General features: G+C 51.6%; 1 protein-coding gene across 2 annotated transcripts in view; it reads left to right on the forward strand.

Moving 5' to 3' along the window:
* vaspb (vasodilator stimulated phosphoprotein b) overlaps window positions 1-24,316 on the forward strand; it is a 73,629-nt gene that overhangs the window by 30,049 nt on the left and 19,264 nt on the right. For both annotated transcript variants that reach the window (XM_087983987.1, XM_087983986.1), the window contains exons 2-6: window positions 9,859-10,030; window positions 14,896-15,076; window positions 16,964-17,027; window positions 21,289-21,365; window positions 23,055-23,284. In XM_087983987.1, the coding sequence (XP_087840113.1) occupies window positions 9,859-10,030; window positions 14,896-15,076; window positions 16,964-17,027; window positions 21,289-21,365; window positions 23,055-23,284 (724 nt within the window). The remainder of the gene's footprint in view (window positions 1-9,858; window positions 10,031-14,895; window positions 15,077-16,963; window positions 17,028-21,288; window positions 21,366-23,054; window positions 23,285-24,316) is intronic.

Genomic DNA, 24,316 nt, shown 5'->3' on the forward strand with positions numbered 1-24,316 from the left:
ACTGGGATGTCAGTGGCACGGTGGCTCAGTGGTTAGCGCTGCTGCCTCACAGCTCCAGGGACCCGGGTTCGATTCCAGCCTCGGGCGACTGTCTGTGTGGAGTTTGCACATTCTCCCTGTGTCTGCGTGGGTTTCCTCCCACAGTCCAAAGGTGTACAGCTCAGGGTGAATTGGCCATGGGAAATTGCCTCTAGTGTTCAGGGATGTGTAGGTTAGGTGCATTAGTTTGTGTAAATATTAGGGTAGGGGAATAGGTTTGGCTGGGTTACTCTTCAGAGGGTCGGTGTGGGCTTGTTGGGCTGAAGGGCCAGTTTCCACACTGTAGGGATTCTAAGATCTATTAATGCTGTAAATAAAGTATATCAGTGATGTGCATCCCCCCTGAATTACATTTCTGTTACTCAGTGTGTGTTTTGACATTGATGTTCGGAGGTGTGTTGATGTTTTTTATATATTTTGGAGGGATGTTAATGTCTCGAAGCTTTGCTCTACTGCCTCCCTTTCGATTTTTATCCAGAATATTTGATCCTGTTCCCACAGATCTGGTTAATAAACGTTTGCTGTATTTGGGTGAGCTCTTGAAATGCTCAAGGCTGTGGCCTAGTGTGGGAAAGTGGGACTCATGAGTTGGTAATATCTTTCGAGCAGTACAGACTCAATGGGCCGAATGTCCTGTTGTGTACTGTATGATTCTCCGATGGTTTCGAACAGGTTGGCCTCCAGCCCACAAGCTCCCTCTATTCGTGCAGCAAGCCACTTATAAGCTAATTTCTTGCTGCTTCAGTTTCTGAGAGGTTTTTATTGATAATGCAGAGACTTATTTATTGTTTAATGTGACTCAGACACCCTGTGTCTTTTACAAACCGCAGGCAGCATCCAAAGAACAAAGAAAATTTACAGCCCTGGAACAGGCCCTCCGGCCCTCCAAACCTGTGCTGATCCAAATCCACTGTCTAAACCTATTGCCCAATTCCTAAGCATCTGTATCCCTCTGCTCCCCACCTACTCATGCATCTGTTCAGACACATCTTAAATGAATCTACCGTGCCTGCCTCTGCTGGCAATGTGTTCCAGACACCTACCACCCTCTGTGTGAAGTACTTGCCGTGTGTATTCCCCTTAAACTTTTCACCTCTCATCTTGAAAGTGTGACCCCTCGTTACTGAATCCTTCACCCTGGGGAAAAAGCTTATCTCTATCCACCCTGTCTATACCCTTCATGATTTTGTAGACCTCAATCAGGTCCCCCCCCCTCAATCTCCTTTTTCTAATGAAAACAAACCTAACCAACTCAACCTCTCCTCATAGCTAGGAGGTTCACTCAGTTGATCCTGGGGATGCAGGGATTGTCTTATGAAGAGAGGTTGAGTCTATTTGGGCCTGTACTTGTTGGAGTTTAGAATGAGAGGCGACCTTATTGAAGTGTACAAGATTCTGAGGGGGTTTGACAGGGGGGAGATGTGGGGAGGGTGTTTCCCCTCGTGTGGGAGAGTCTAGGCCCAGAGGGGCACCATCTCAGAGTAAGGGGTCACCCATTGAAGACCGGGATGGGGAGGAATTTCTTCTGAGGGGGAGTCAATCTGTGCAGCTCTTTGCTGCAGAGGGCTGTCGAGCCCTGGGGTATTAAGAATATTCCAGGCTGAGACCGAGGAGACTTTTAATCAGGAAGGGAGATTGAGGAAAAGGCAGGAAAGTAGAGTTAAGGATTATCAGATCATCAGTGATCTCGTTGAATGGCCTACTTTTGCTCCTACGACTAACGGTTTTAAAAGGTTTTTGGCTAAGCTCTGGGGTTAGAGTATGGGAAAGCGGCCAAGAGTGTACCGGAATATTCCGGCTGAGGGGCGTGAATTTACAATTCAGCAGCAGCAGGCCATAGTTGGCATGAGGGGGTGGGGGGGGGGGGGGGGGGAACGATGCAGGGTTGGTGTTAGACAGACAATGTAAGGAACTGGCAATAGCTGGACTTGACGGTGCTGCAGATGGAAGGTCAGGAGATCATCACAGAGTCAAAAATAACACCCAAGGGCTGCTTATGACTGGAACGATTGGGGTCAGGATCTGAACCTTTTTTATTTACTGAAGCAGACAAACATTAAAAGTCAATTCGCTTTTTAAATAAAAATGTGGAAAATCAAATGTTTTTTTAAGCTACATTTTAAAATAAATTCTTCATTAATGGGATACTGGCTTTGGCTGGGCCCAGTATTTATTCCTGAAGAAGGGCTTATGCCCGAAACGTCGATTCTCCTGTTCCCTGGATGCGCTTTTCCAGCAACACATTTCCAGCTCTGATCTCCAGCATCTGCAGACCTCACTTTCTCCCCAGTATTTATTGCCTGTCTCTAATTGCCCCTCAAGGTGGGGGTAAGCCGCCATATTGAACCGCTGCAGTGCCCCTGCTGTGGGTTTACCCACGATTCCATGTGTGTTTTCAGATGACCTCTTTATCTTCTGGAATTTTCTTCCAATTCCTCCCCAGCTGAGGGAAGGCAAGTTCCCGTTGGCTGGAAGGGTTCTCAGTGAGTTACGTGGAAGGTGTCGTGGTCTGTGTGTCAGTGTAAATGATCCACAATTAACGTGATGGCAGTTAGAGGCGGATGGGGGGAATGAGAAAGTGGCTCTCTTAAGGGAACAGTTCTCGATTTAACCCTGTGCTGTCCCTGTCCTGGGAGTGTTTGATGGGGGACAGTGTAGAGAGAGCTTTACTCTGTATTAGATTAGATTACATTACAGTGTAGAAACAGGCCCTTCGGCCCAACAAGTCCACACCGACCCACCGAAGCACAACCCACCCATACCCCTACATTTACCCCTTACCTAACAATTTAGCGCAGCCAATCCACCCTAACCTGCACATCTTTGGACTGTGGGAGGAAACTGGAGCACCCGGAGGAAACCCACGCAGACACGGGGAGAACGTGCAAACTCCACACAGACAGTCGCCCGAGGCTGGAATCAAACCCAGGTCTCTGGCGCTGTGAGGCAGCAGTGCTAACCACTGTGCCACCGTGCCGCCCACAAAACCTGTGTATCTAACCCTGTGCTGTCCCTGTCCTGGGAGTGTTTGATGGGGACAGTGTAGAGGGAGCTTTACTGTCAGTTTGGAAGGAGTAGAGAGAGCTGAACTCTAATACAGTCCAGTATCTCTGCTCCAAGTGTGTTGACCGATGTTACTAGATTCCTCCAATCGAACATGCTGATCAGTGTACATGGCTGGGGGCACTTAGCAGCATTCCGGAAATTGCATTTGCCATGCCATCCTGTCTGACCAGCTCTTGGTCTTGCAGATCTGTCTGATATTTTCCCAGTTTGCCACAGTCCACCCCCTCCTTCTGAAGGATTTGCAAAGTCAATTTCTAGTGCCTCACCACCCTCGGTCTATTATTTTTCCAGGGTGGATCTCAAAGTTCCCAGGCTGGAGATGTTGTCCTCTGTTTCAGTTTGATCCCTTCCCGTCCGTCCTGCATCTGCTGGGGTGTGTTGGGTAGTCGTGGTGATGTGCAGAGTATTCCCTCTGGGAGTGGGGGCGGGGGGCGGTCCTGATCTCTCAGGACAGTCAACAAAGCTCTCCATCAAAGTCTTTGTTGATGCTACAGAAATTGCTGTCAAGCGCTGGCACGGTCTGAATCGTACAGACGCCTGCTCAGCCGTTCGGTGACCGGGATCGTACAAACAAAAAGGACAGTGCAAAGCTTCAGTCGGCAATCCGGCAACGTGAGGCATCGCAGTCTGGGATGCGTCACCTGAAGGGGCTAGCGGGAAGTGGATTGAATTGAAAGTTTCCGAAAGGGAGTTGGGTAAAGGCTTGGGAAAGAGGAATTTGCAGTGTTCTGGGATTGAACTCTCTCAGCGTTTTCAAAGATCCAGCATAGGTGTGACAGACTACGCGGCACAGTGGCTCAGTGGTTGGCACTGCTGCCTCACAGTGCCAGGGACCTAGGTTCGATTCCACACTCGGGTGAATGTCTGTGTGGGTTTCCTCCAGGTGCTCCGGTTTCCTCCCACAGCCCAAAGATGGGCAGGTTAGGGTGGATTGGCCATGGGAGATGTTGGGTTACAGGGACATGGTGGGTCTGGGTGGGATGCTGTTCAGAGGGTTGGTGTTGTATTGATGGGCTGAATGGCCTGCTTCCACACTGTAGGGATTCTATGAACTGATGATGAAATGGCATTCCACCTCCTAGTGTTCTGTAAAGATAAATTAGTAGGCTTTTGTGTCTGTTCCTCTTCATTTGTGTTTGATTTGAAACATTTTATAACTAGCGAAAAAAAAGGAGTGAATGCATAGACTGGGTTTGTTTCCCCTGAGGAGGTGGTTGGTTGGGGGGTGGGAGGGAGGAGTTGGATTGAGGTGCCCAAAATTGAGGGATTAGGTAGATTGGGGTTTGTTGGTCAGCATGGACATGGTGGGCCAAAGGGCCTGTTTCTGTGTGGTGTGACTCTGACAGCGCAGCAAACCGGAGGGACTACAGAGGTAAAAACTATACTGAGGTGCTGCATTTTGGGAAAGCAAATCTTAGCATACACTGAATGGTAAGGTCCTAGGGAGTGTTGCTGAACAAAGAGACCTTGGAGTGCAGGTTCATAGCTCCTTGAAAGTGGAGTCGCAGGTAGACAGGATAGTGAAGAAGGTATTTGGTATGCTTTCCTTTATTGGTCAGAGTATTGAGCACAGGAGTTGGGAGGTCATGTTGCAGCTGTACAGGACATTGGTTAGGCCACTGTTGGAATATTGCGTGCAATTCTGGTCTCCTTCCTATCGGAAACATGTTGTGAAACTTGAAAGGGTTCAGAAAAGATTTACAAAGATGTTGCCAGGATTGGAGGATCTGAGCTACAGGGAGAGACTGAACAGGCTGGGGCTGTTTTCCCTGGAGCGTCGGAGGCTGAGGGGTGACCTTATAGAGGTTTACAAAATCGTGAGGGGCGTGGATAGGGTAAATAGACAAAGTCTTTTCCCTGGGGTCGGGGAATCCAGAACCAGAGGGCATGGGTTTAGGGTGAGAGGGGAAAAATAAAGAGACCTAAGGGGCAACTTTTTCTCAGAGTGTTACGTTTATGGAATGAGCTGCCAGAGGAAGTGGTGGAGGCTGGTACAATTGCAACATTTAAAAGGCATCTGGATGGGTATATGAATAGGAAGGGTTTGGAGGGATATGGACCATGTGCTGGCAGGTGGGACTAGATTGGGGTTGGGATATTTGTAGTTTCCAAATGTGGGATATTCTCCACGCCTGAGGCTATTCAGGAGTGCAGGTTGACGGCTGCTTGGTTTTGTGGTACCTCAGACAATGCTGCACCAAGGGGAGTGTTGACTCAAACCTTGGAGTAGGCCTCAAACCCTACGGCTCTCTGACTCTGCGATGGGAGGGCGAGCTGTGGTTGCTACCCCAGCCTGGATTGGAAAGCTGAATATACCCACCATTCCTTGGGCACTGTAGGTCAACAAGGTTCCCCCACTCCTGGTGTTTAATCCCATTGAGGTGGGGGGGGGGAGGGGGGTAGATTAGGCAGAGCATGATGCCATGAAATATTCTCACGAATGAAAGCTCTCATGTTTTTCACTGAAATTCCCGTGTTAGTTTATTAGGGTTCATTCAGCTTCCCAGGTCTTTTGCCCCCTTTCTCTCCACGTTATACTCTGTACTCTGTTGCTGGTTTGTTCTGCTTCCTGGATTTTATTGCAAAGTGAAGACTCTAGCTTGTGGTTCAAACAAAGTTCCTCCATGACGTTGGTTTATTTAGTGAGCATTCCTGTCATTCCAGAGGATGGAACAATGACCCTGAACCATTCGGTCAGACTCCCTCTACCCTACGCATTCCCCCCCCCCCCCAACCGACTCCATACAGCTTACCTGTGGTTCAAACAGACAGTACCAAAGACTTTGGAGGAAATAAAAACGTTTTCTTTATATAAACGATCTGTTTATATTTTATTCTGTTCATTGGTTGTTTTCTTTCTGTCCTTGTAGAGTCTTTCCGATTCAATCACTGATTTTTCTTTTTTCTTTTGATTTATGATTTGGTTTACTGTATTTCCCTCTTTTGTTGCTCATTTTAGATTCCAAGTTGTCCCCATATCTATGGTAATTCTACCACATAGAGATGCACATCTCTCATACAAACAGACCCTTCGACCCAACTCGTCCATGCCGACCAGATATCCTCAACTGATCTAGTCCCATTTGCCAGCACTCGGCCCATATCCCTCCAAACCCTTCCTGTTCATATACCCATCCAGAGGCCTTTTAAATGTTGTAATTGTACCAGCCTCCACCACTTCCTCTGGCAGCTCATTCCATACATGCACCACCCTCTGGTTGAAAAAGTTGCCCCTTGGGTCTCTTTTATATCTTTCGCCTCTCACCCGAAACCTATGCCCTCTAGTTCTGGACTCCCCCACCCCAGGGGAAAGACATTGTCTGTTTACCCTATCCATGCCCCTCATGTTTTTTAAACCTCTGTCAGGTGCTACTCACTGCCTGTCACTTTGAACAATACTACTTGGTTTCAGACAGAGGTCGTAAACTTTTAGATTCAAAACACTCTACAGTGTGGAAGCAGGCCATTCGGCCCATCAATGCTCCGAAGAGCATTCCACACCCCCTGTAACCCTGCATTTCCCAAGACTAACCTGCACATACCTGGACACTATATGAGGCAATTTCCCGCAGCCAATTCCCCCACTAACCTACACATCTTTAGACTGTGGGAGGAAACCCACGCAGACACTGGGAGAACATGCAAACTCCACACAGTCGCCCGAGGGTGGAATCGAACCCAGGTCCCTGGTGCTGTGAGGCAGCAGTGTTAACCACTGAGCCACTGAAGGGGTCATAGAGTCATAGAGATGTACCGCATGGGGACAGACCCTTCGGTCCAACCCGTCCATGCCAACCAGATATCCCAACCCAATCTAGTCCCACCTGCCAGCACCCGGCCCATATCCCTCCAAACCCTTCCTATTCATATTCCCATCCAAATGCCTTTTAAATATTGCAATTGTACCAGCCTCCACCACATCCTCTGGCAGCTCATTCCATACACGTACCACCCTCTGCATGAAAATGTTGCCCCTTAGGTCTCTTTTATATCTTTTCCCTCTCACCCTAAACCTATACCCTCTAGTTCTGGACTCCCCCCACCCCAGGGAACAGACTTTGTCTATTTATCCTATCCATGCCCCTCATGATTTTGTAAACCTCTATTGGGTCACCCCTCAGCCTCCGACGCTCCAGGGAAAACAGCCCTGAGTCAGTGGATGGTGCAGGGAAATGGTGTTTGGGGTAGAAGGTCAGCCATTTTGTTGAATAGTGGAGCAGCCTCGAGGGGCTGAGTGGCCCATTTTTGTGTTTCCTACCTGGCAGTCTGCTCCAACGTTGGATTTATTTGTAGGTGCGAGGTGGCAATGGGGGATCAACAGCAGTAGCTCTTGGAAATGGTGGACTGTGTCGCGTGTCATTTCCCCCCGTGGCCTGATGTCTAACTTTTTAGTTTTAAAATTATTTTCTCGTGTAAAGCACCTTGAGCTGAATTTACACAGCGTTCAGATGTTGACGTGTTCACAACCTCTCCTCCTCCTGATTTTTTTTTTTTTTTTGCTGATGATATCAGGGGCGAGAGAGAGAGAGAGACAGATATCAGGGGAGAACTCTCCAAGCCTTCAACACTATCTCCAAAAATGGAAATATTTGACCTCTCTGCTGTGTTTTGTTTTTTTCTGAATGGAGATAAAAGTTACCGAAGTTAATTGCTTCCAATTTAAGCTCTGTCAGCCCAGTGATGACATGCTGTCAGCCTCTGACTCACTGATAAACCATCCGTCTTCCTGCTCCCTGCATCAGCTTGTGAGGCCCACTGCTGTCTGTGTGATAAAACTTCCCACATCCCCAGATAGTGAGTTATGAGCAACACCCAGCACGGAAGCAGACTCTTCGGTCCACCCAATCCATGCCGACTATAACCCCAAACTAAACTTGGCCCATGTTCTCTCCAAACATTTCTTGTTCCTATCCAGATATCTTTTAAATGTTGTAACTGTACCCATATCCACCACTTCCTCTGAAAGTTCGAGCCACTCTCTGTGTAAAAAGATTGTCCCTCAGTTTTTTTTAACAATCTTCCTTCTCTCTCCTTAAAGAATGTGTGTGGTATTAGAGTTATAGAGATGTACAGCACGGAAACAGACCCTTTGGTCCAACCTGTCCACTCTGACCAGATATCCCAACCCAATCAAGTCCCCACCTGCCAGCACCCGGCCCATAGCCCTCCAAACCCTTCCTATTCATATACCCATCCAGGTGCCTAGAAATCCCCCACCTAAGGGAAAAGACACTTGCCATTCACCTTATCCGTGTCCCTCATGATCTTACAAACCTCTATAAAGGTCACCCCTCAACCTCCTACGCTCCAGGGAAAACAGCCCCAGCCTCTCTTCATAACTCAAACCTTCCATTCCTGGCAACATCCTGGGAAATCTCTTCCAAACCCCCCCCCCTCCAGTTTAATAATATCCTTCATGTAACAGGGTGACTAGAACTGGACACAGTACTCCTCACCAATGTCTTGTACAACCTCAACATGACCCCTACACTCAAAGGTGTGAGCAATGAAAGCAAGTATGCTTAAACACCTTCTTGACCACCCTGTAGGTGGTCAAATGTAGGCAGAAGGTCAATGCAGGGAGTGCCACGTAATGGAGCTTCCATTAGTGTAGCCGCCTGTCTCCTGTCACTGCCTCTCCTCTCTTGTCTGTGCCCCGTGCCCCTTGACCCTAGCCTCCCCATCTCAAGGACGCAGTGATGTGATCATCTACCTATGGTGTGATGATTAATTGTTATATGGCACCGCCCAAGGTTGTGATGGCAAAGGAGATTGAAGAGAAGATGGGATAGGGGCAGCACGGTGGCTCAGTGGTTAGCACTGCTGCCTCACAGCGCCAGAGGCCCGGGTTCGATGCCAGCCTCCGGCAACTGTGCAAACTCCACACAGACAGCCATTCTCCCCGTGTCTGTGCAGGAAAAGGTGGATTGTTCAAAGTTTGTGAGAAGATTTGTAGGTGGATTGGCCATGGGAGATCACCCATGGTGTTCAGGAATGTGTAGGTTAGATGGGTTAGCCATGGGGAATGCAGGGTTATGGGGATAGTATAAGGCGGGAGTGGGGTCCTCTTGATGATTGGTGCAGACTACATGGACCGAATGGCCTCCATCCACACCGTAGGGATTCCATAAACCTGGGTTGTCTTCCTTGGAGCAGAGGGGGAACCTGGTAGAGGTGTATACAATTGAGGGGCATGGACAGGGTGGATAGGAAGTGGCTGTTTGAAAGGTCAATAACAAGGTGAGGTGGGGTGGGTGGGGGGAGCGGTAAAAGATGGGAGGTGTGAGAGAATTTAAGAAAAAAAATATTTAACCAAGAGGACTGGAGGGGAGCGTTCTGGGCCACAGTCCCTTGGAGAGTAGTTGAGGCAGGAAACCTCACAATGTTTAAAAAGGGGGAGCGCTTGAAGTGTCACAGCGTTGAAGGCTTTCGGCCTAGTGTGGGAAAGTAGGGACTAGTGCAGACATAGAGTTGTTATTGTCAGTACAGCGCTGATGGACTGAAGGGCCTCTTCTGTACTATGATTGTATGACCAGATGCCCCACACATGTGTGAAGGTCTTTATGATCCGATCATACTATGACTAGGCTTTACAACGTATTCGCGTTCCCTCCATGTGGTGTCCCATAAAACAGGTTGGCAGCGAGCTATGGTGTCTGCCAATGAATCTCTCTTTGATTTTTGGGGATGTGGAATGCTCTCTGGTCTCCTGAGCCGCACTGCTAATTAATTCTTCTATTCCACTTCCTCCAGCGAGACGAGTATCTGTCAGGCCCGGGCCACGGTCATGCTCTACGATGACGCGAACAAGAAATGGGTCCCGTCGGGTAACGGGCCGCAAGTCTTCAGCCGGGTCCACATCTACCACAACCCGAGCAATAACACCTTCCGCGTGGTGGGCCGCAAAATCCAACAGGACCAGCAGGTACCGAGTGGGCTGAGGGGTCACTTATCAGTGGGCCTCCGAAAGGAAAATCAGTGGGGCGTTCTAATCCTGTCGGGTTAAGCCCCCAACCAATGCCAACGCTTTTGGATTCTGGTGCGATTTGCTTGGCTTATTTTTCTGAGCCAAGCTTGCAAATGTTTTGATGCTGGGACCAATCAGCTCTAAGCAGATGGGAATATATGTTGTACCCTTTTTTATTTAAATTAAGCAAGTGGGAGGGACAATAATTCCCTACTGCAATCTCTACCACAATGCCTCGGCCAATCGCAGTTGACTTAACAACCGATCAGTAATTTTTTTTCACCTGCAGAATAAATTGTTGTTCCCTTTTGTGAAATTTTGGCAAGCTTGGATGCATGGGGTAGAAATTCGACAGTGGTGGGATTCACAGGCAGCTCCTTCACTTCAAGGGGAACTGACAGAAATAGTTGAATTGTTGTCAGAGTGGAGGATTCACAGGCTTTGGGCAAATGTGGGGAGGAAGGCAAGAACGAGGCTAGTCCGGTTGATGGAGCGAATAGCCTTTGTGCTAAAACGTACTGCACCCACATTGGGGTGGGGGAATTTCTTGACTCCGAGTGGGAATTGCAGGAAGATGACGTTTTGGGGGCTTGAGGGGAAATAGCAATGGCTGACCTGTACACTATCTGTCCTTAAGACCATAAGACATAGGAGTGGAAGTAAGGCCATTCGGCCCATCGAGTCCACTCCGCCATTCAATCATGGCTGATGCGCATTTCAGCTCCACTTACCAGCGTTCTCCCCGTAACCCTTAATTCCTCTAGACAACAAGAATCTATCAATCTCAGCCTTGAAGACATTTAGCGTCCCGGCTTCCACTGCACTCCGGGGCAATGAATTCCACAGGCCCACCACACTCTGGCTGAAGAAATGTCTCCGCATTTCTGTTCTGAAATGACCCCCTCTAATTCTAAGGCTGTGTCCACGGGTCCTAGTCTCCTCGTTTAACTGAAACAATTTCCTAGCATCCACCTTTTCCAAGCCATGTATTATTTTGTACGTCTCTATTAAGTCTCCCTTAATCTTCTAAACTCCAACGAATACAATCCCAGTATCCTCAGCCGTTCCTCATATGTTAGACCTGTCATTCCAGGGATCATCCGTGTGAATCTCCGCTGGACACGTTCCAGTGCCAGTATGTCCTTCCTGAGGTGTGGGGACCAAAACTGGACACAGTACTCCAAATGGGGCCTAACCAGAGCTTTATAAAGTCTTAGCAGTACATCTCTGCTTTTATATTCCAACCCTCTTGAGATAAGAGACAACATTGCATTCGCTTTCTTAATCACGGACTCAACCTGCATGTTTACCTTTAGAGAATCCTCGACCATCACTCCCAGATCCCTTTGTGCTTTGGCTTTATTAATTTTCTCACCATTTAGAAAGTAGTCTATGCTTGTATTCTTTTTGCCAAAGTGCAAGACCTCGCACTTGCTCACGTTAAATTCCATCAGCCATTTCCTGGACCACTCTCCCAACCTGTCTAGATCCTTCTGTAGCCTCCCCACTTCCTCAGTACTACCTACCTGTCCACCTAACTTCGTATCATCGGCAAACTTCGCTAGAATGCCCCCGGTTCCCTCATCCAAATCATTAATATATAATGCGAACAGCTGCGGCCCCAACACTGAACCCTGTGGGACACCGCTCGTCACCGGCTGCCATTCTGAAAAAGAACCTTTTATCCCAACTCTCTGCCTTCTGTTAGACAGCCAATCCTCAATCCATGCCAGTAGCTCACCTCGAACACCATGGGCCCTCACCTTGCTCAGCAGCCTCCCGTGTGGCACCTTATCAAAGGCCTTCTCTCCTCTCTCTTTTTTTTTTTCCTCTTCTCTCTCTCTTTTTTCTCTTCTCTCTCCCCTCGCCTCGTTTTCTTTCCTCGCCTCGTTTTCTTTCCTCGCCTCGTTTTCTCTCCTCGCCTCGTTTTCTCTCCTCGCCTCGTTTTCTCTCCTCGCCTCGTTTTCTCCCCTCGCCTCGTTTTCTCCCCTCGCCTCGTTTTCTCCCCTCGCCTCGTTTTCTCCCCTCGCCTCGTTTTCTCCCCTCGCCTCGTTTTCTCCCCTCGCCTCGTTTTCTCCCCTCGCCTCGTTTTCTCCCCTCGCCTCGTTTTCTCCCCTCGCCTCGTTTTCTCCCCTCGCCTCGTTTTCTCCCCTCGCCTCGTTTTCTCCCCTCGCCTCGTTTTCTCCCCTCGCCTCGTTTTCTCCCCTCGCCTCGTTTTCTCCCCTCGCCTCGTTTTCTCCCCTCGCCTCGTTTTCTCCCCTCGCCTCGTTTTCTCCCCTCGCCTCGTTTTCTCCCCTCGCCTCGTTTTCTCCCCTCGCCTCGTTTTCTCCCCTCGCCTCGTTTTCTCCCCTCGCCTCGTTTTCTCCCCTCGCCTCGTTTTCTCCCCTCGCCTCGTTTTCTCCCCTCGCCTCGTTTTCTCCCCTCGCCTCGTTTTCTCCCCTCGCCTCGTTTTCTCCCCTCGCCTCGTTTTCTCCCCTCGCCTCGTTTTCTCCCCTCGCCTCGTTTTCTCCCCTCGCCTCGTTTTCTCCCCTCGCCTCGTTTTCTCCCCTCGCCTCGTTTTCTCCCCTCGCCTCGTTTTCTCCCCTCGCCTCGTTTTCTCCCCTCGCCTCGTTTTCTCCCCTCGCCTCGTTTTCTCCCCTCGCCTCGTTTTCTCCCCTCGCCTCGTTTTCTCCCCTCGCCTCGTTTTCTCCCCTCGCCTCGTTTTCTCCCCTCGCCTCGTTTTCTCCCCTCGCCTCGTTTTCTCCCCTCGCCTCGTTTTCTCCCCTCGCCTCGTTTTCTCCCCTCGCCTCGTTTTCTCCCCTCGCCTCGTTTTCTCCCCTCGCCTCGTTTTCTCCCCTCGCCTCGTTTTCTCCCCTCGCCTCGTTTTCTCCCCTCGCCTCGTTTTCTCCCCTCGCCTCGTTTTCTCCCCTCGCCTCGTTTTCTCCCCTCGCCTCGTTTTCTCCCCTCGCCTCGTTTTCTCCCCTCGCCTCGTTTTCTCCCCTCGCCTCGTTTTCTCCCCTCGCCTCGTTTTCTCCCCTCGCCTCGTTTTCTCCCCTCGCCTCGTTTTCTCCCCTCGCCTCGTTTTCTCCCCTCGCCTCGTTTTCTCCCCTCGCCTCGTTTTCTCCCCTCGCCTCGTTTTCTCCCCTCGCCTCGTTTTCTCCCCTCGCCTCGTTTTCTCCCCTCGCCTCGTTTTCTCCCCTCGCCTCGTTTTCTCCCCTCGCCTCGTTTTCTCCCCTCGCCTCGTTTTCTCCCCTCGCCTCGTTTTCTCCCCTCGCCTCGTTTTCTCCCCTCGCCTCGTTTTCTCCCCTCGCCTCGTTTTCTCCCCTCGCCTCGTTTTCTCCCCTCGCCTCGTTTTCTCCCCTCGCCTCGTTTTCTCCCCTCGCCTCGTTTTCTCCCCTCGCCTCGTTTTCTCCCCTCGCCTCGTTTTCTCCCCTCGCCTCGTTTTCTCCCCTCGCCTCGTTTTCTCCCCTCGCCTCGTTTTCTCCCCTCGCCTCGTTTTCTCCCCTCGCCTCGTTTTCTCCCCTCGCCTCGTTTTCTCCCCTCGCCTCGTTTTCTCCCCTCGCCTCGTTTTCTCCCCTCGCCTCGTTTTCTCCCCTCGCCTCGTTTTCTCCCCTCGCCTCGTTTTCTCCCCTCGCCTCGTTTTCTCCCCTCGCCTCGTTTTCTCCCCTCGCCTCGTTTTCTCCCCTCGCCTCGTTTTCTCCCCTCGCCTCGTTTTCTCCCCTCGCCTCGTTTTCTCCCCTCGCCTCGTTTTCTCCCCTCGCCTCGTTTTCTCCCCTCGCCTCGTTTTCTCCCCTCGCCTCGTTTTCTCCCCTCGCCTCGTTTTCTCCCCTCGCCTCGTTTTCTCCCCTCGCCTCGTTTTCTCCCCTCGCCTCGTTTTCTCCCCTCGCCTCGTTTTCTCCCCTCGCCTCGTTTTCTCCCCTCGCCTCGTTTTCTCCCCTCGCCTCGTTTTCTCCCCTCGCCTCGTTTTCTCCCCTCGCCTCGTTTTCTCCCCTCGCCTCGTTTTCTCCCCTCGCCTCGTTTTCTCCCCTCGCCTCGTTTTCTCCCCTCGCCTCGTTTTCTCCCCTCGCCTCGTTTTCTCCCCTCGCCTCGTTTTCTCCCCTCGCCTCGTTTTCTCCCCTCGCCTCGTTTTCTCCCCTCGCCTCGTTTTCTCCCCTCGCCTCGTTTTCTCCCCTCGCCTCGTTTTCTCCCCTCGCCTCGTTTTCTCCCCTCGCCTCGTTTTCTCCCCTCGCCTCGTTTTCTCCCCTCGCCTCGTTTTCTCCCCTCGCCTCGTTTTCTCCCCTCGCCTCGTTTTCTCTCCTCGCCTCGTTTTCTCCCCTCGCCTCGTTTTCTCCCCTCGCCTCGTTTTCTCCCCTCGCCTCGTTTTCTCCCCTCGCCTCGTTTTCTCCCCTCGCCTCGTTTTCTCCCCTCGCCTCGTTTTCTCCCCTCGCCTCGTTTTCTCCCCTCGCCTCGTTTTCTCCCCTCGCCTCGTTTTCTCCCCTCGCCTCGTTTTCTCCCCTCGCCTCGTTTTCTCCCCTCGCCTCGTTTTCTCCCCTCGCCTCGTTTTCTCCCCTCGCCTCGTTTTCTCCCCTCGCCTCGTTTTCTCCCCTCGCCTCGTTTTCTCCCCTCGCCTCGTTTTCTTTCCTCGCCTCGTTTTCTCCCTCAGGTGTCCAGAGCGGTTTTGGGAAGAGGTCTCTGTGGAGTAAGGTTCTTTGAGTTGTACATCAGGTGTTAGGGTGGGTGGTGGTGATGAACCCTGCGACCTACGTTTGGGAACACATAAGTGACACACACCCCTTCTAACTAAACTCACCCCCACAGCCTCACCACCCCACTATCGGCTAACCTGCTTCCTTGTTGACTGCCAGGTTGTGATAAACTGCCCCATTGTCAAGGGCCTGAAGTATAACCAGGCCACCGCTAGCTTCCATCAGTGGAGGGACATGCGCCAGGTCTGGGGCCTGAACTTCGGGAGCAAGGAGGACGCCATGCTATTCGCCAATGGGATGCATCACGCCCTGGAGGTGCTCGAAGGCACGGCAAGTGTGGGTAGGTGTAACGTTACTTCGCTGGTGATGGAGCCCTCCCGGTGGGAGGCTGTAGTGTGGCGGGGGGGGGGGGGGCGAGCAGATAGAGACGGTCGGGAGGAAAGGCAAGTGGAGTGTTGGCCTTTATTTCAAAGGGAATGGAGCGCAGGATGGGAGTGAGGAGCCTGTGGAACTCCCTGGCACAGAAGGCAGGTGAGGCCAATGCGCTTAATGTTTTCAAAAACAAGCTGGATCTAGTTCTCCAGGTGTAAAAGGATCGAAGGGAAACTGGGCACTGAGTTGGATGGTCAGCCCACAATCCACTTGAAAGGGGCAGCAGGCCCGAAGGGCCAAATGGCCGCCTTCCCTTGCTCCCAGTTTCTGTGGGTTCTACAAAAGCAGGGAGCTTGTGGGGGATAAAAAGACTATCAGGGGCCTAAGTCAGACCACAGCCAGAATACGGTGAAAGGTCTTGGGGCCCTTTATCGAAGGGAAGATATCCCAGCATCGGAGGCGGTCCAGAGAAGGTTCACTCGGCTGATCCCGGGGATGGAAGGAGCGTCTTGGGAGGAGAGGGGAGTAGGTCGGGCCTGTCCTCATTGGGGTTTAGGAGAATGAGAGGCGCTGGAAATGTGTTGCTGGAAAAGTGCAGCAGGTCAGGCAGCATCCAGGGAACAGGAGAATCGACGTTTCGGGCATAAGCCCTTCTTCAGGCGACCTTATTGAAACGGAGAATTGTGTGGGAGACTCTAGGATCACAGGGGCACTATCTCAGAACAGGATCATTAGGAATGTAGAAACTAGAAGCAGGAGTAGGCCATTCGGCCCTTCGAGCCTGCTCCACCAGTCATTATGATCATCCAACTCAGTCCCCTATTCCCACTTTCTCGCCTTGAGCCCTAAGATCGATATCTAACATCTTTGCCCGATGAAGACAGAGACGGGTTAGGAATATCTTCAGTCCGAGGGGAGTCAGTCTGTGGAGTTCTTTACCGCAGAGGGCTGTCGAGGCCGGGACATCGGGATATCCAAGGCTGAGGGAGACATTTAATGGGGAAGGGAACCGAGGGTTGTGGGGAAGAGGAAGAAAGCAAGGTGGCAATGAGGGTTAACCTATCAGCCACGAACTTATTGAATGCCAGAGTACACTTGATGGGCTGAATGGCCTACATCTGCTCCTATGTCTTGAGCCCCATGCCCTTGAGAAGTTGAAGTGATCAAACATTGTGTTGCACTATGGAGTCATACAGCACAGAAACAGGCCCTTCAGCCCAACTTGTCCATGCCAACGAGGTATCCTAAATTAATCTAGTCCCATTTGTCAGCACTTGGCCCATATCCCTTTTAAACCCTCCCTATTCAGATGCCTTTTAAATGTAACTGTACCTGCGTCTACCACCACCTCTTGCAGCTCATTCTACACACAAACCAGGCCCTGCCTGAAAAAGTTGCCACTTGGCTCCCTTTTTAAAATCTTTCCCCTCTCATCTTTTAAAGCTATGTTCTGTAGTTTTGGTCTCCCCTACCCTGGGGAAAAGACCATCATCATTCACCTCGCAGAAGACAGCGTGAGGAGAGTTTGGAGGGAACTGAGGAAGTTGAGAGATGAACCCTGCGTCATCCCCCTCGTTTAATTTAATTGAATTTGATTTATTATTGTCCCGTGTATTGTTTTGCATGCTATCCAGATAAGTCCCACCTTATACAAGTCCATAGAACACAATGCAGAAAATGCTAATTAAAATCGGGAAAAAATGCGAATGCTGTAAGTAAAAACAGAAATTGCTGGAAAAGCTCAGCAGGTCTAGCAGCACCTGTGGAGAGAAATTAGAGTTAACATTTCAGATCGAGTGTCCTGTTCTCAAAATCTCTGTTTGGTTTGTGTGACCCTGCCTTCTCTCCTGTACAGGAACTGCTGCCCCACGGCCGGTGAACAATGGACCAAGTGCGGAGGAGTTGGAACAGCAGAGGAGGTGAGGCTGATTTGGAGCCGATTTCTAAGAAATCCCAAGGCCCCGGGCTGGGGGGGGGGGGGGGGGAGCCTGGTGGGGACAGGCCACCGGGAAAGGCTCTAGGGCAAGGCCTGGTGGGGCAGGCCCTGAGCTCGGGGGGTGGGGGAGCCTGGTGGGGACAGGCCACCGGGAAAGGCTCTGGGGAAAGGCCTGGTGGGGCAGGCCCTGAGCTCGGGGACGGGGGGCGGGGGAGGGGGGTGGGGGAGCCTGGTGGGGACAGGCCACCAGGAAAGGCTCTGGGGCAAGGCCTGGTGGGGAAGGATCTACACCACACCGGATGGCAATTCCAGCAATGTCTTCCTTTCTCTCACTTGCTCCCTCTCGTTCACTCTCCCCTTTTATTAAAATTTCGGGATTAATCCGGATTTCAGACCCTGCAATCTAATCTTCTGGAGAGTGCACTGTCAGTGCTGAATGGCTGCGTGGCATCTAATCTGGTTAGATCCCGACCTCTCACTCTGCGTTCCAATTATCTGAATGCCCCGGTGCTCCTGAAAGCAAAGTCCCTTGCAGCAGGGGGTGTGGTAACATTTCTTCTGTCTCTGGAACTGAGTCTGAAACTTGGCAATCATACTTGGCTTTATGATCACGGTCCGTGAGGGGGAAGAAAGAGTTAACAGAACCTCCTGAGAGCCCTGAGTTGTGTTCACTGTGTCTGTTCCTTTAAACACTCTCTAGAAGCTCGGACTTTTCTCTCTGAAGAGAAGGAGGAAGAGAGGAGACCTGATCGAGGTGTACAAGATAATGAAAGGAATAGATAGTCAATAGCCAGAGACTTTTCCCCAGGGCAGGATTGACTGGTACGAGAAGTCATAGTTTGAAGATATTAGGAGGAAGGTTATAGAGGAGATGTCAGAGGTAGGTTCTTTACGCAGAGAGCTGTGAATGTATGGAATGCGTTGCCAGCTGTGGTGGTGGAAGCAGAGTCATTCGGGACATTTAAGCGACTGCTGGACATGCAGATGGATAGCAGTGAGTTGAGGGGCGCGTAGGTTAAGTTACTATATTTTACATTACAACATCGTGGGCCAAAGGGGCTGTTTTGTGCTGTACTTTTCTATGTTCTATGCTGCACCATGCTGTGTCCCTAATTGCCCCCTTGGGGGGGGAGCTGCCTTCTGGAGCCACTGCAGTCCATCTACTGTAGGTAGACCCACAATGCCCTGAGGGAGAGTATTCCAGGATTTTGCCGGTGGCTCAGTGGTTAGCTCTGCTGCCTCACAGCGCCAGGGACCTGGGTTCAGTTCCGACCTCGGGCAACTGTCTGTGTGGAGTTTGCACATTCTCCCCGTGTCTGCGTGGGTTTGCTCCGGTTTCCTCCCACAATCCAAAGGTGTGCAGGTCAGGGTGGATTGGCCAGGCTAAATTGCCCGTAGTGTAAGGTGTATCATTCAGGGGAATGGGTCTGGGTGGGTTGCTCTTCAGCGCTTTGGTGTAGACTTGTTGGGCCGAAGGGCCTGTTTCCACACTGTAGACCATCTAATCTAAGGGAATAGTCTACAAGATGCACTGCAGAGATTCACCAAAGGTCCTCTGGCAGCACCTTCCAAACCCACGGCCACTTCCATGTAGAAGGACAAAGGCAGCGGACACTTGGGAACACCACCCCCTGCAAGTTCCCCTCCACTCACCACCCTGACTTGGAAATACATCACTGTTCCCTCAGTAGGCCAAAATGCTGGAATTCCGCCACGAATAGCATTGTGGGTCAAACGTCTCCAGCCAGAGAGTGGGGAATCTATGGAACCCATTGCCACGGAAGGCTGTGTAGAGGTCAGGTCATTGAGTGTATTTAAGACAGAGACAGGTTCTTGGGTATCAAGAGTCATGGGGAGAAAGTGGGAGAGTGGGGTTGAGAAACGTATCAGTCAATTTGTGTGTGGAGTCTGAGGAGGTAGGGGAAGCCCTAAATGAGTTTTTTTGCTTCTGTCTTTACGAAAGAAACGAACTTTGTAGTGAATGAAACCTTTGAAGAGCAGGTGTGCATGCTGGAATGGATAGAGGTAGAGGAAGCTGATGTGCTGAAAATTTTATCAAACATTAAGATTGACAAGTCGCCAGGCCCGGACCAGATTTGTCCTCGGCTGCTTTGGGAAACGAGAAATGCAATTGCTTCGCCACCTTGCGTACCTGAGGACTTGAGAGAAGCAAATGTAATTCCTCCCTTCAAGAAGGGAAATAGGGAAATCCCCGGCAATTACAGACCAGTAAGTCTCACGTCTGTCGTCTTTAAGGTGTTAGGAAGGATTCGGAGGGATAGGATTTATGACCATCTGGAAGAGCATGGCTTGATTAAATGCAGTCAACACGGCTTTGAGAGGGGCAGGTCATGCCTCACAAACCTTATTGAGTTCTTTGAGGATGTGACTAGAAACGTTGATGAGGGTCGAGCTGTGGATGTGGTGTATATGGACTTCAGCAAGGCACTTGATAAGGTTCCCCATGGTAGGCTCATTCAGAAAGTCAGGAGGAATGGGATACAGGGGAACTTAGCTGTCTGGATACAGAATTGGCTGGCCAACAGAAGACAGCGAGTGGTAGTAGAAGGAAAATATTTTGCCTGGAAGTCTGTGGCGAGTGGTGTTCCACAGGGCTCTGTCCTTGGGTCTCCACTGTTTGTAATTTTTATTAATGACTTGGATGAGGGGATTGAAGGACGGGTCAGCAAGTTTGCAGATGACACAAAGGTTGGAGGTGTCATTGACAGTATAGAGGGCTGTTGTAGGCTGCAGCGGGACATTGACAGGATGCAGAGATGGGCTGAGAGGTGGCAGATGGAGTTCAACCTGGATAAATGCGAGGTGATGCATTTTGGAAGGTCGAATTTGAAAGCTGAGTACAGGATTAAGGATAGGATTCTTGGCAGTGTGGAGGAACAGAGGGATCTTGGTGTTCAGGTACATAGATCCCTTAAAATGGCCACCCAAGTGGACAGGGTTGTTAAGAAAGCATATGGTGTTTTGGCTTTCATTAACAGGGGGATTGAGTTTGAGTCATGAGATCTTGTTTCAGCTCTATAAAACTTTGGTTAGACCGCACTTGGAATACTGCGTCCAGTTCTGGTCGCCCTATTATAGAAAAGATGTGGATGCTTTGGAGAGGGTTCAGAGGAGGTTTACCAGGATGCTGCCTGGACTGGAGGGCTTATCTTATGAAGAGAGGTTGACTGAGCTCGGACTTTTTTCATTGGAGAAGAGGAGGAGGAGAGGGGACCTAATTGAGGTGTACAAGATAATGAGAGGCATAGATAGAGTCAATAGCTAGAAACTATTTCCCAGGGCAGAAATGGCTAACACGAGGGGTCATAGTTTTAAGCTGGTTGGAGGAAAGTATAGAGGGGATGTCAGAGGCGGGTTCTTTACACACAGAGTTGAGAGCATGGAATGCGTTGCCAGCAGCAGTTGTGGAAGCAAGGTCATTGGGGATATTTAAGAGACAACTGGACATGCATATGGTCACGGACATTTGAGGGTGCATACATGAGGATCAATGTTCGGCACAACATCGTGGGCTGAAGGACCTGTTCTGTGCTGTACTGTTCTATGTTCTATGATTGCATGACAGAGTGACTCAATGGGCTGAATGGCCTAATTTCTGCTCCTCATCGTTTAACCAACAGCTCACCACCACCATCTGAAGGGGCAATCAGACACAGGCAATAAATGTTCGCCTAGATCCTGAGAGTGATTTTTAAAAACACCAGTTTGACTTCTAGTCTCTGAAATTTGTAAAGTGAGTTTTTACACCTCGATTCTGTCTGCAGCATCTACAAGACGGAAATTAGGCCATTCAGCCCATCAAGCCTGCTGCACCATTCAATCATGGCTGATAAGTTTCTCTATCCCATTCTCCTGCTTCCTCCCTACAACCCTTGACCCCCTCGATACTCAAGACCCCATCTATCTCCGTATTAAATAAACTCAGTGACCTGGCCTCCAACCTTCTCTGGCAATGAATTCTATAAATTCATGACTCACCCTGCACCATCTTTCCATCCGTCTGCTGTTGGAATCATAGAATCCCTACAGAGACTCGTATTGTGATACACAGGAGGCTAACCTAATTGCCCTGACACTGGGTAATAGGGGGACAGATGGGTTTCACCATTGGGTCCCCCATTCTGACCTCGGTATGGTGAGTGGGGAGGTTCGGTGGGAGAGTGGGTAGCTCAGGGTTTCTGGCCTTTCCAACGTCTCTGTCGTGTTATCCCGTGAACGTACAGGCAGCAGCTGGAGCAGCAGAGGTTGGAGCAGCAGCGACTGGAGCAGGAACGCGAACAGCAGGAGAGGCGCAGTGCAGGTACGGTGCAGCCAGGAGGCACTGTTGCCTCACGGTGGGGCTCCAGTCGCCCGCGGGCTGGAGGGAGGTGGAGGGGTTGTTTTGGGGGACAGGGCCCCCATACGCAGCACTTGCCCACTGGGAAATCTCAGGCGGATACTGGGAAGTGTGCGGGAATGAGAGGCCTCGGTGGGGGATCAGCGGTGATTGCATTGAACGACAGAGCAGAGTCGATGGGCCGAATGGCCTGATTGTCCTCTTTGGTTATCCTGTTTCCTGAAGGCAGATGACAAAACCTCTCCTCAGGAGGAGGAGGACAGGGTGGGGGTTGAGGGGCATTGCGCGGGGGGGTTAAAGTGTGAGAGCGTCGGTTAAAGCTCCTGGTCTAAGCTGAGCCCCCACTTGGGAGGGGCTCCCGTTGGCGAGTTGTGTATCTCCCAGCGTCTGACTGTTCAGGAGAGCAATTTCCTTTTTCTTTTAAATTGTAAATCCCTGAGAGTGGATGTAATTCCCTGCTTCCTGTCAGACACCCAGCGTCAGACTGACCTGGCTCACGCCCCTGAACAACTTGCATTTATGTAGTGCCGTCAGATGCAGTGCTTCGCAAATGTTCACCACCATGGCACTGTTGCCAGACTCGCAAAGTTGTGCTCCCTCCACCCCTCCCTCCCTCCCTCTTTTCTCCCACCTCCCCTTCCTCTCTTCCCCCTCCCCTTTTCCTCCTTCCCTCTTCCCCCTTCCCCCTTCCCCCTTCCCCCTTCCCTCTTCCCTCTTCCCTCTTCCCTCTTCCCTCTTCCCTCTTCCCTCTTCCCTCTTCCCTCTTCCCCCTTCCCCCTTCCCCCTTCCCTCTTCCCCCTTCCCCCTTCCCCCTTCCCTCTTTCCCCCTTCCCTCTTTCCCCCTTCCCTCTTTCCCCCTTCCCTCTTTCCCCCTTCCCTCTTTCCCCCTTCCCTCTTTCCCCCTTCCCTCTTTTCCCCCTTCCCTCTTTTCCCCCCTTCCCTCTTTTCCCCCCTTCCCTCTTTCCCCCCCTTCCCTCTTTCCCCCCCTTCCCTCTTTCCCCCCCTTCCCTCTTCCCCCCCTTCCCTCTTCCCCCCCTTCCCTCTTCCCCCCCCTTCCCTCTTCCCCCCCTTCCCTCTTCCCCCCCTTCCCTCTTCCCCCCCTTCCCTCTTCCCCCCCTTCCCTCTTCCCCCCCTTCCCTCTTTCCCCCCCTTCCCTCTTTCCCCCCCTTCCCTCTTTCCCCCCCTTCCCTCTTTCCCCCCCTTCCCTCTTTCCCCCCCTTCCCTCTTTCCCCCCCTTCCCTCTTTCCCCCCCCTTCCCTCTTCCCCCCCCTTCCCTCTTCCCCCCTTCCCTCTCGCCGCCCTCCTCCTCCCTCCCTGACTAGTTTTGTGAATCCTATGCCTTTTACACAGTGTACCGAGTGGGGCTCTGACTGTGGGGGAGGGAGTGAGGGTAGATGTACCCTCTCTGCGCCTTGAACGAGGAGCTGGGCTCCTGCTGAGATGGAGGAGCCCCTCAGGCGCAGTAGTTGCTCGTGTGCTGTGTGTGCTCCCTGCTGTCGGCTCCACAGCCAGCACAGCCCCTTTGGGAAAGGAAGGGGCCAACATCGGCTGGGTGGGCCAAACAGACCCCCCCCCCCCACCCTGTCGCGGGGAGGGAGGGGGGAGTGGAGGGTCAGCGGACGTCGTAACCAACACCTGCTCTTCGTTTCCTAGCGCCTGGGCCTCCACCCCCACCCGGGGGGCCCCCTGCCCCGCCTGGACCCCCACCTGGACCCCCACCTCCCCCGGGGCCACCGCCGCCTCCCGGACCCCCGCCTCCGCTGTCGGGGAGTGGGCCTCCCCCTGCTCCACCGCTACCGCCCCCTTCTGGCCAGTTGGGGGGTGGTTCCGGAGGCGGTCTCGCTGAGGCCCTGCAGGCAGCCAAGCTGAAGAAGGTGGCACGGGTGAGTGATGGGGACGGGTGATGGGGGTGTGGAGCAGGGGTAGGGCGAATGGGGTGAGACAGGAGGTTGGGGAGAGACGGTAGGGGTGTGGGGACAGGTGGGGCAAGGGGGGTGGTGTGTGATGGGGACGGTGGGGGAGGGGGTGTGCATTCGCTGCCAGCGGGGGAGCTTTAGCGTGGCACTCTCTGCCGTTAAATAATCCACAGTGCGCTGTTGCCGAACCCCCCCCCCCTCTGGATGTTGACTTTGATCAGTTCAGACTCTTTGTACTTGGGTTTGAGTTGATTTGAGGTCGTTGGGGGGGATGCGTTTGGTGAGGGTTTGGGATTTAGTGGAAACCTATAAAATTCTAACTGGACTAGGCAGACTTGATGGGCAGAATGGCCTGCCCTGTGCCATATGATTCAATGGGAGCTGAAACAGTGTAACTGGAGGAAATCGGCCAGTTCGATACACCAGACTCTCTGACTAATTCCTAGGGTGGCTGGCGTGGCATCTGAGGGGAGATACATTCACTGGAAATGTATAGATCCCAATAAAATTTGAACAGGACTAGTTTAAGGTGAGAGGGGAAAGATATAAAAGAGACCTAAGGGGCAACGTTTTCACACGCAAGGTGGTACGTGTATGGAATGAGCTGCCAGAGGAAGTGGTGGAGGCTGGTACAATTACAACATTTAAAAGACATCTGGATGGGTATATGAATAGGAAGGGTTTGGAGGGATATGGGCCGGGTGCTGGCAAATGGGACTAGATTAGTTTGGGATACCTGGTCGGCATGGACGAGTTGGATGTCTGTTTCTGTGCTGTACATCTCTGTGACTCTACGACCGTGTAAAGGCAGGAGGAAGGATGTTCCCAGTGACCAGAGGAGTCCAGAACCGGGGAGGGAGGGTCACGGTCGAAGGATATGGGAAGGACTGAGATGGGGAGAAACGTCTCCACCCAGAGAGTGGAGGAGCCTGTGGAATTCTCTGCCACAAAGTGGTTGAGGCCAAAACATTGAATATTTCCAAGGAGTTAGATACAGTT

This window comes from Chiloscyllium plagiosum, unplaced genomic scaffold (assembly GCF_037043375.1).
Source record: "Chiloscyllium plagiosum isolate Xiang-an unplaced genomic scaffold, Cpla_swu_hap1 HiC_scaffold_47, whole genome shotgun sequence".
NCBI classification, from domain to species: Eukaryota; Metazoa; Chordata; class Chondrichthyes; order Orectolobiformes; family Hemiscylliidae; genus Chiloscyllium; species Chiloscyllium plagiosum.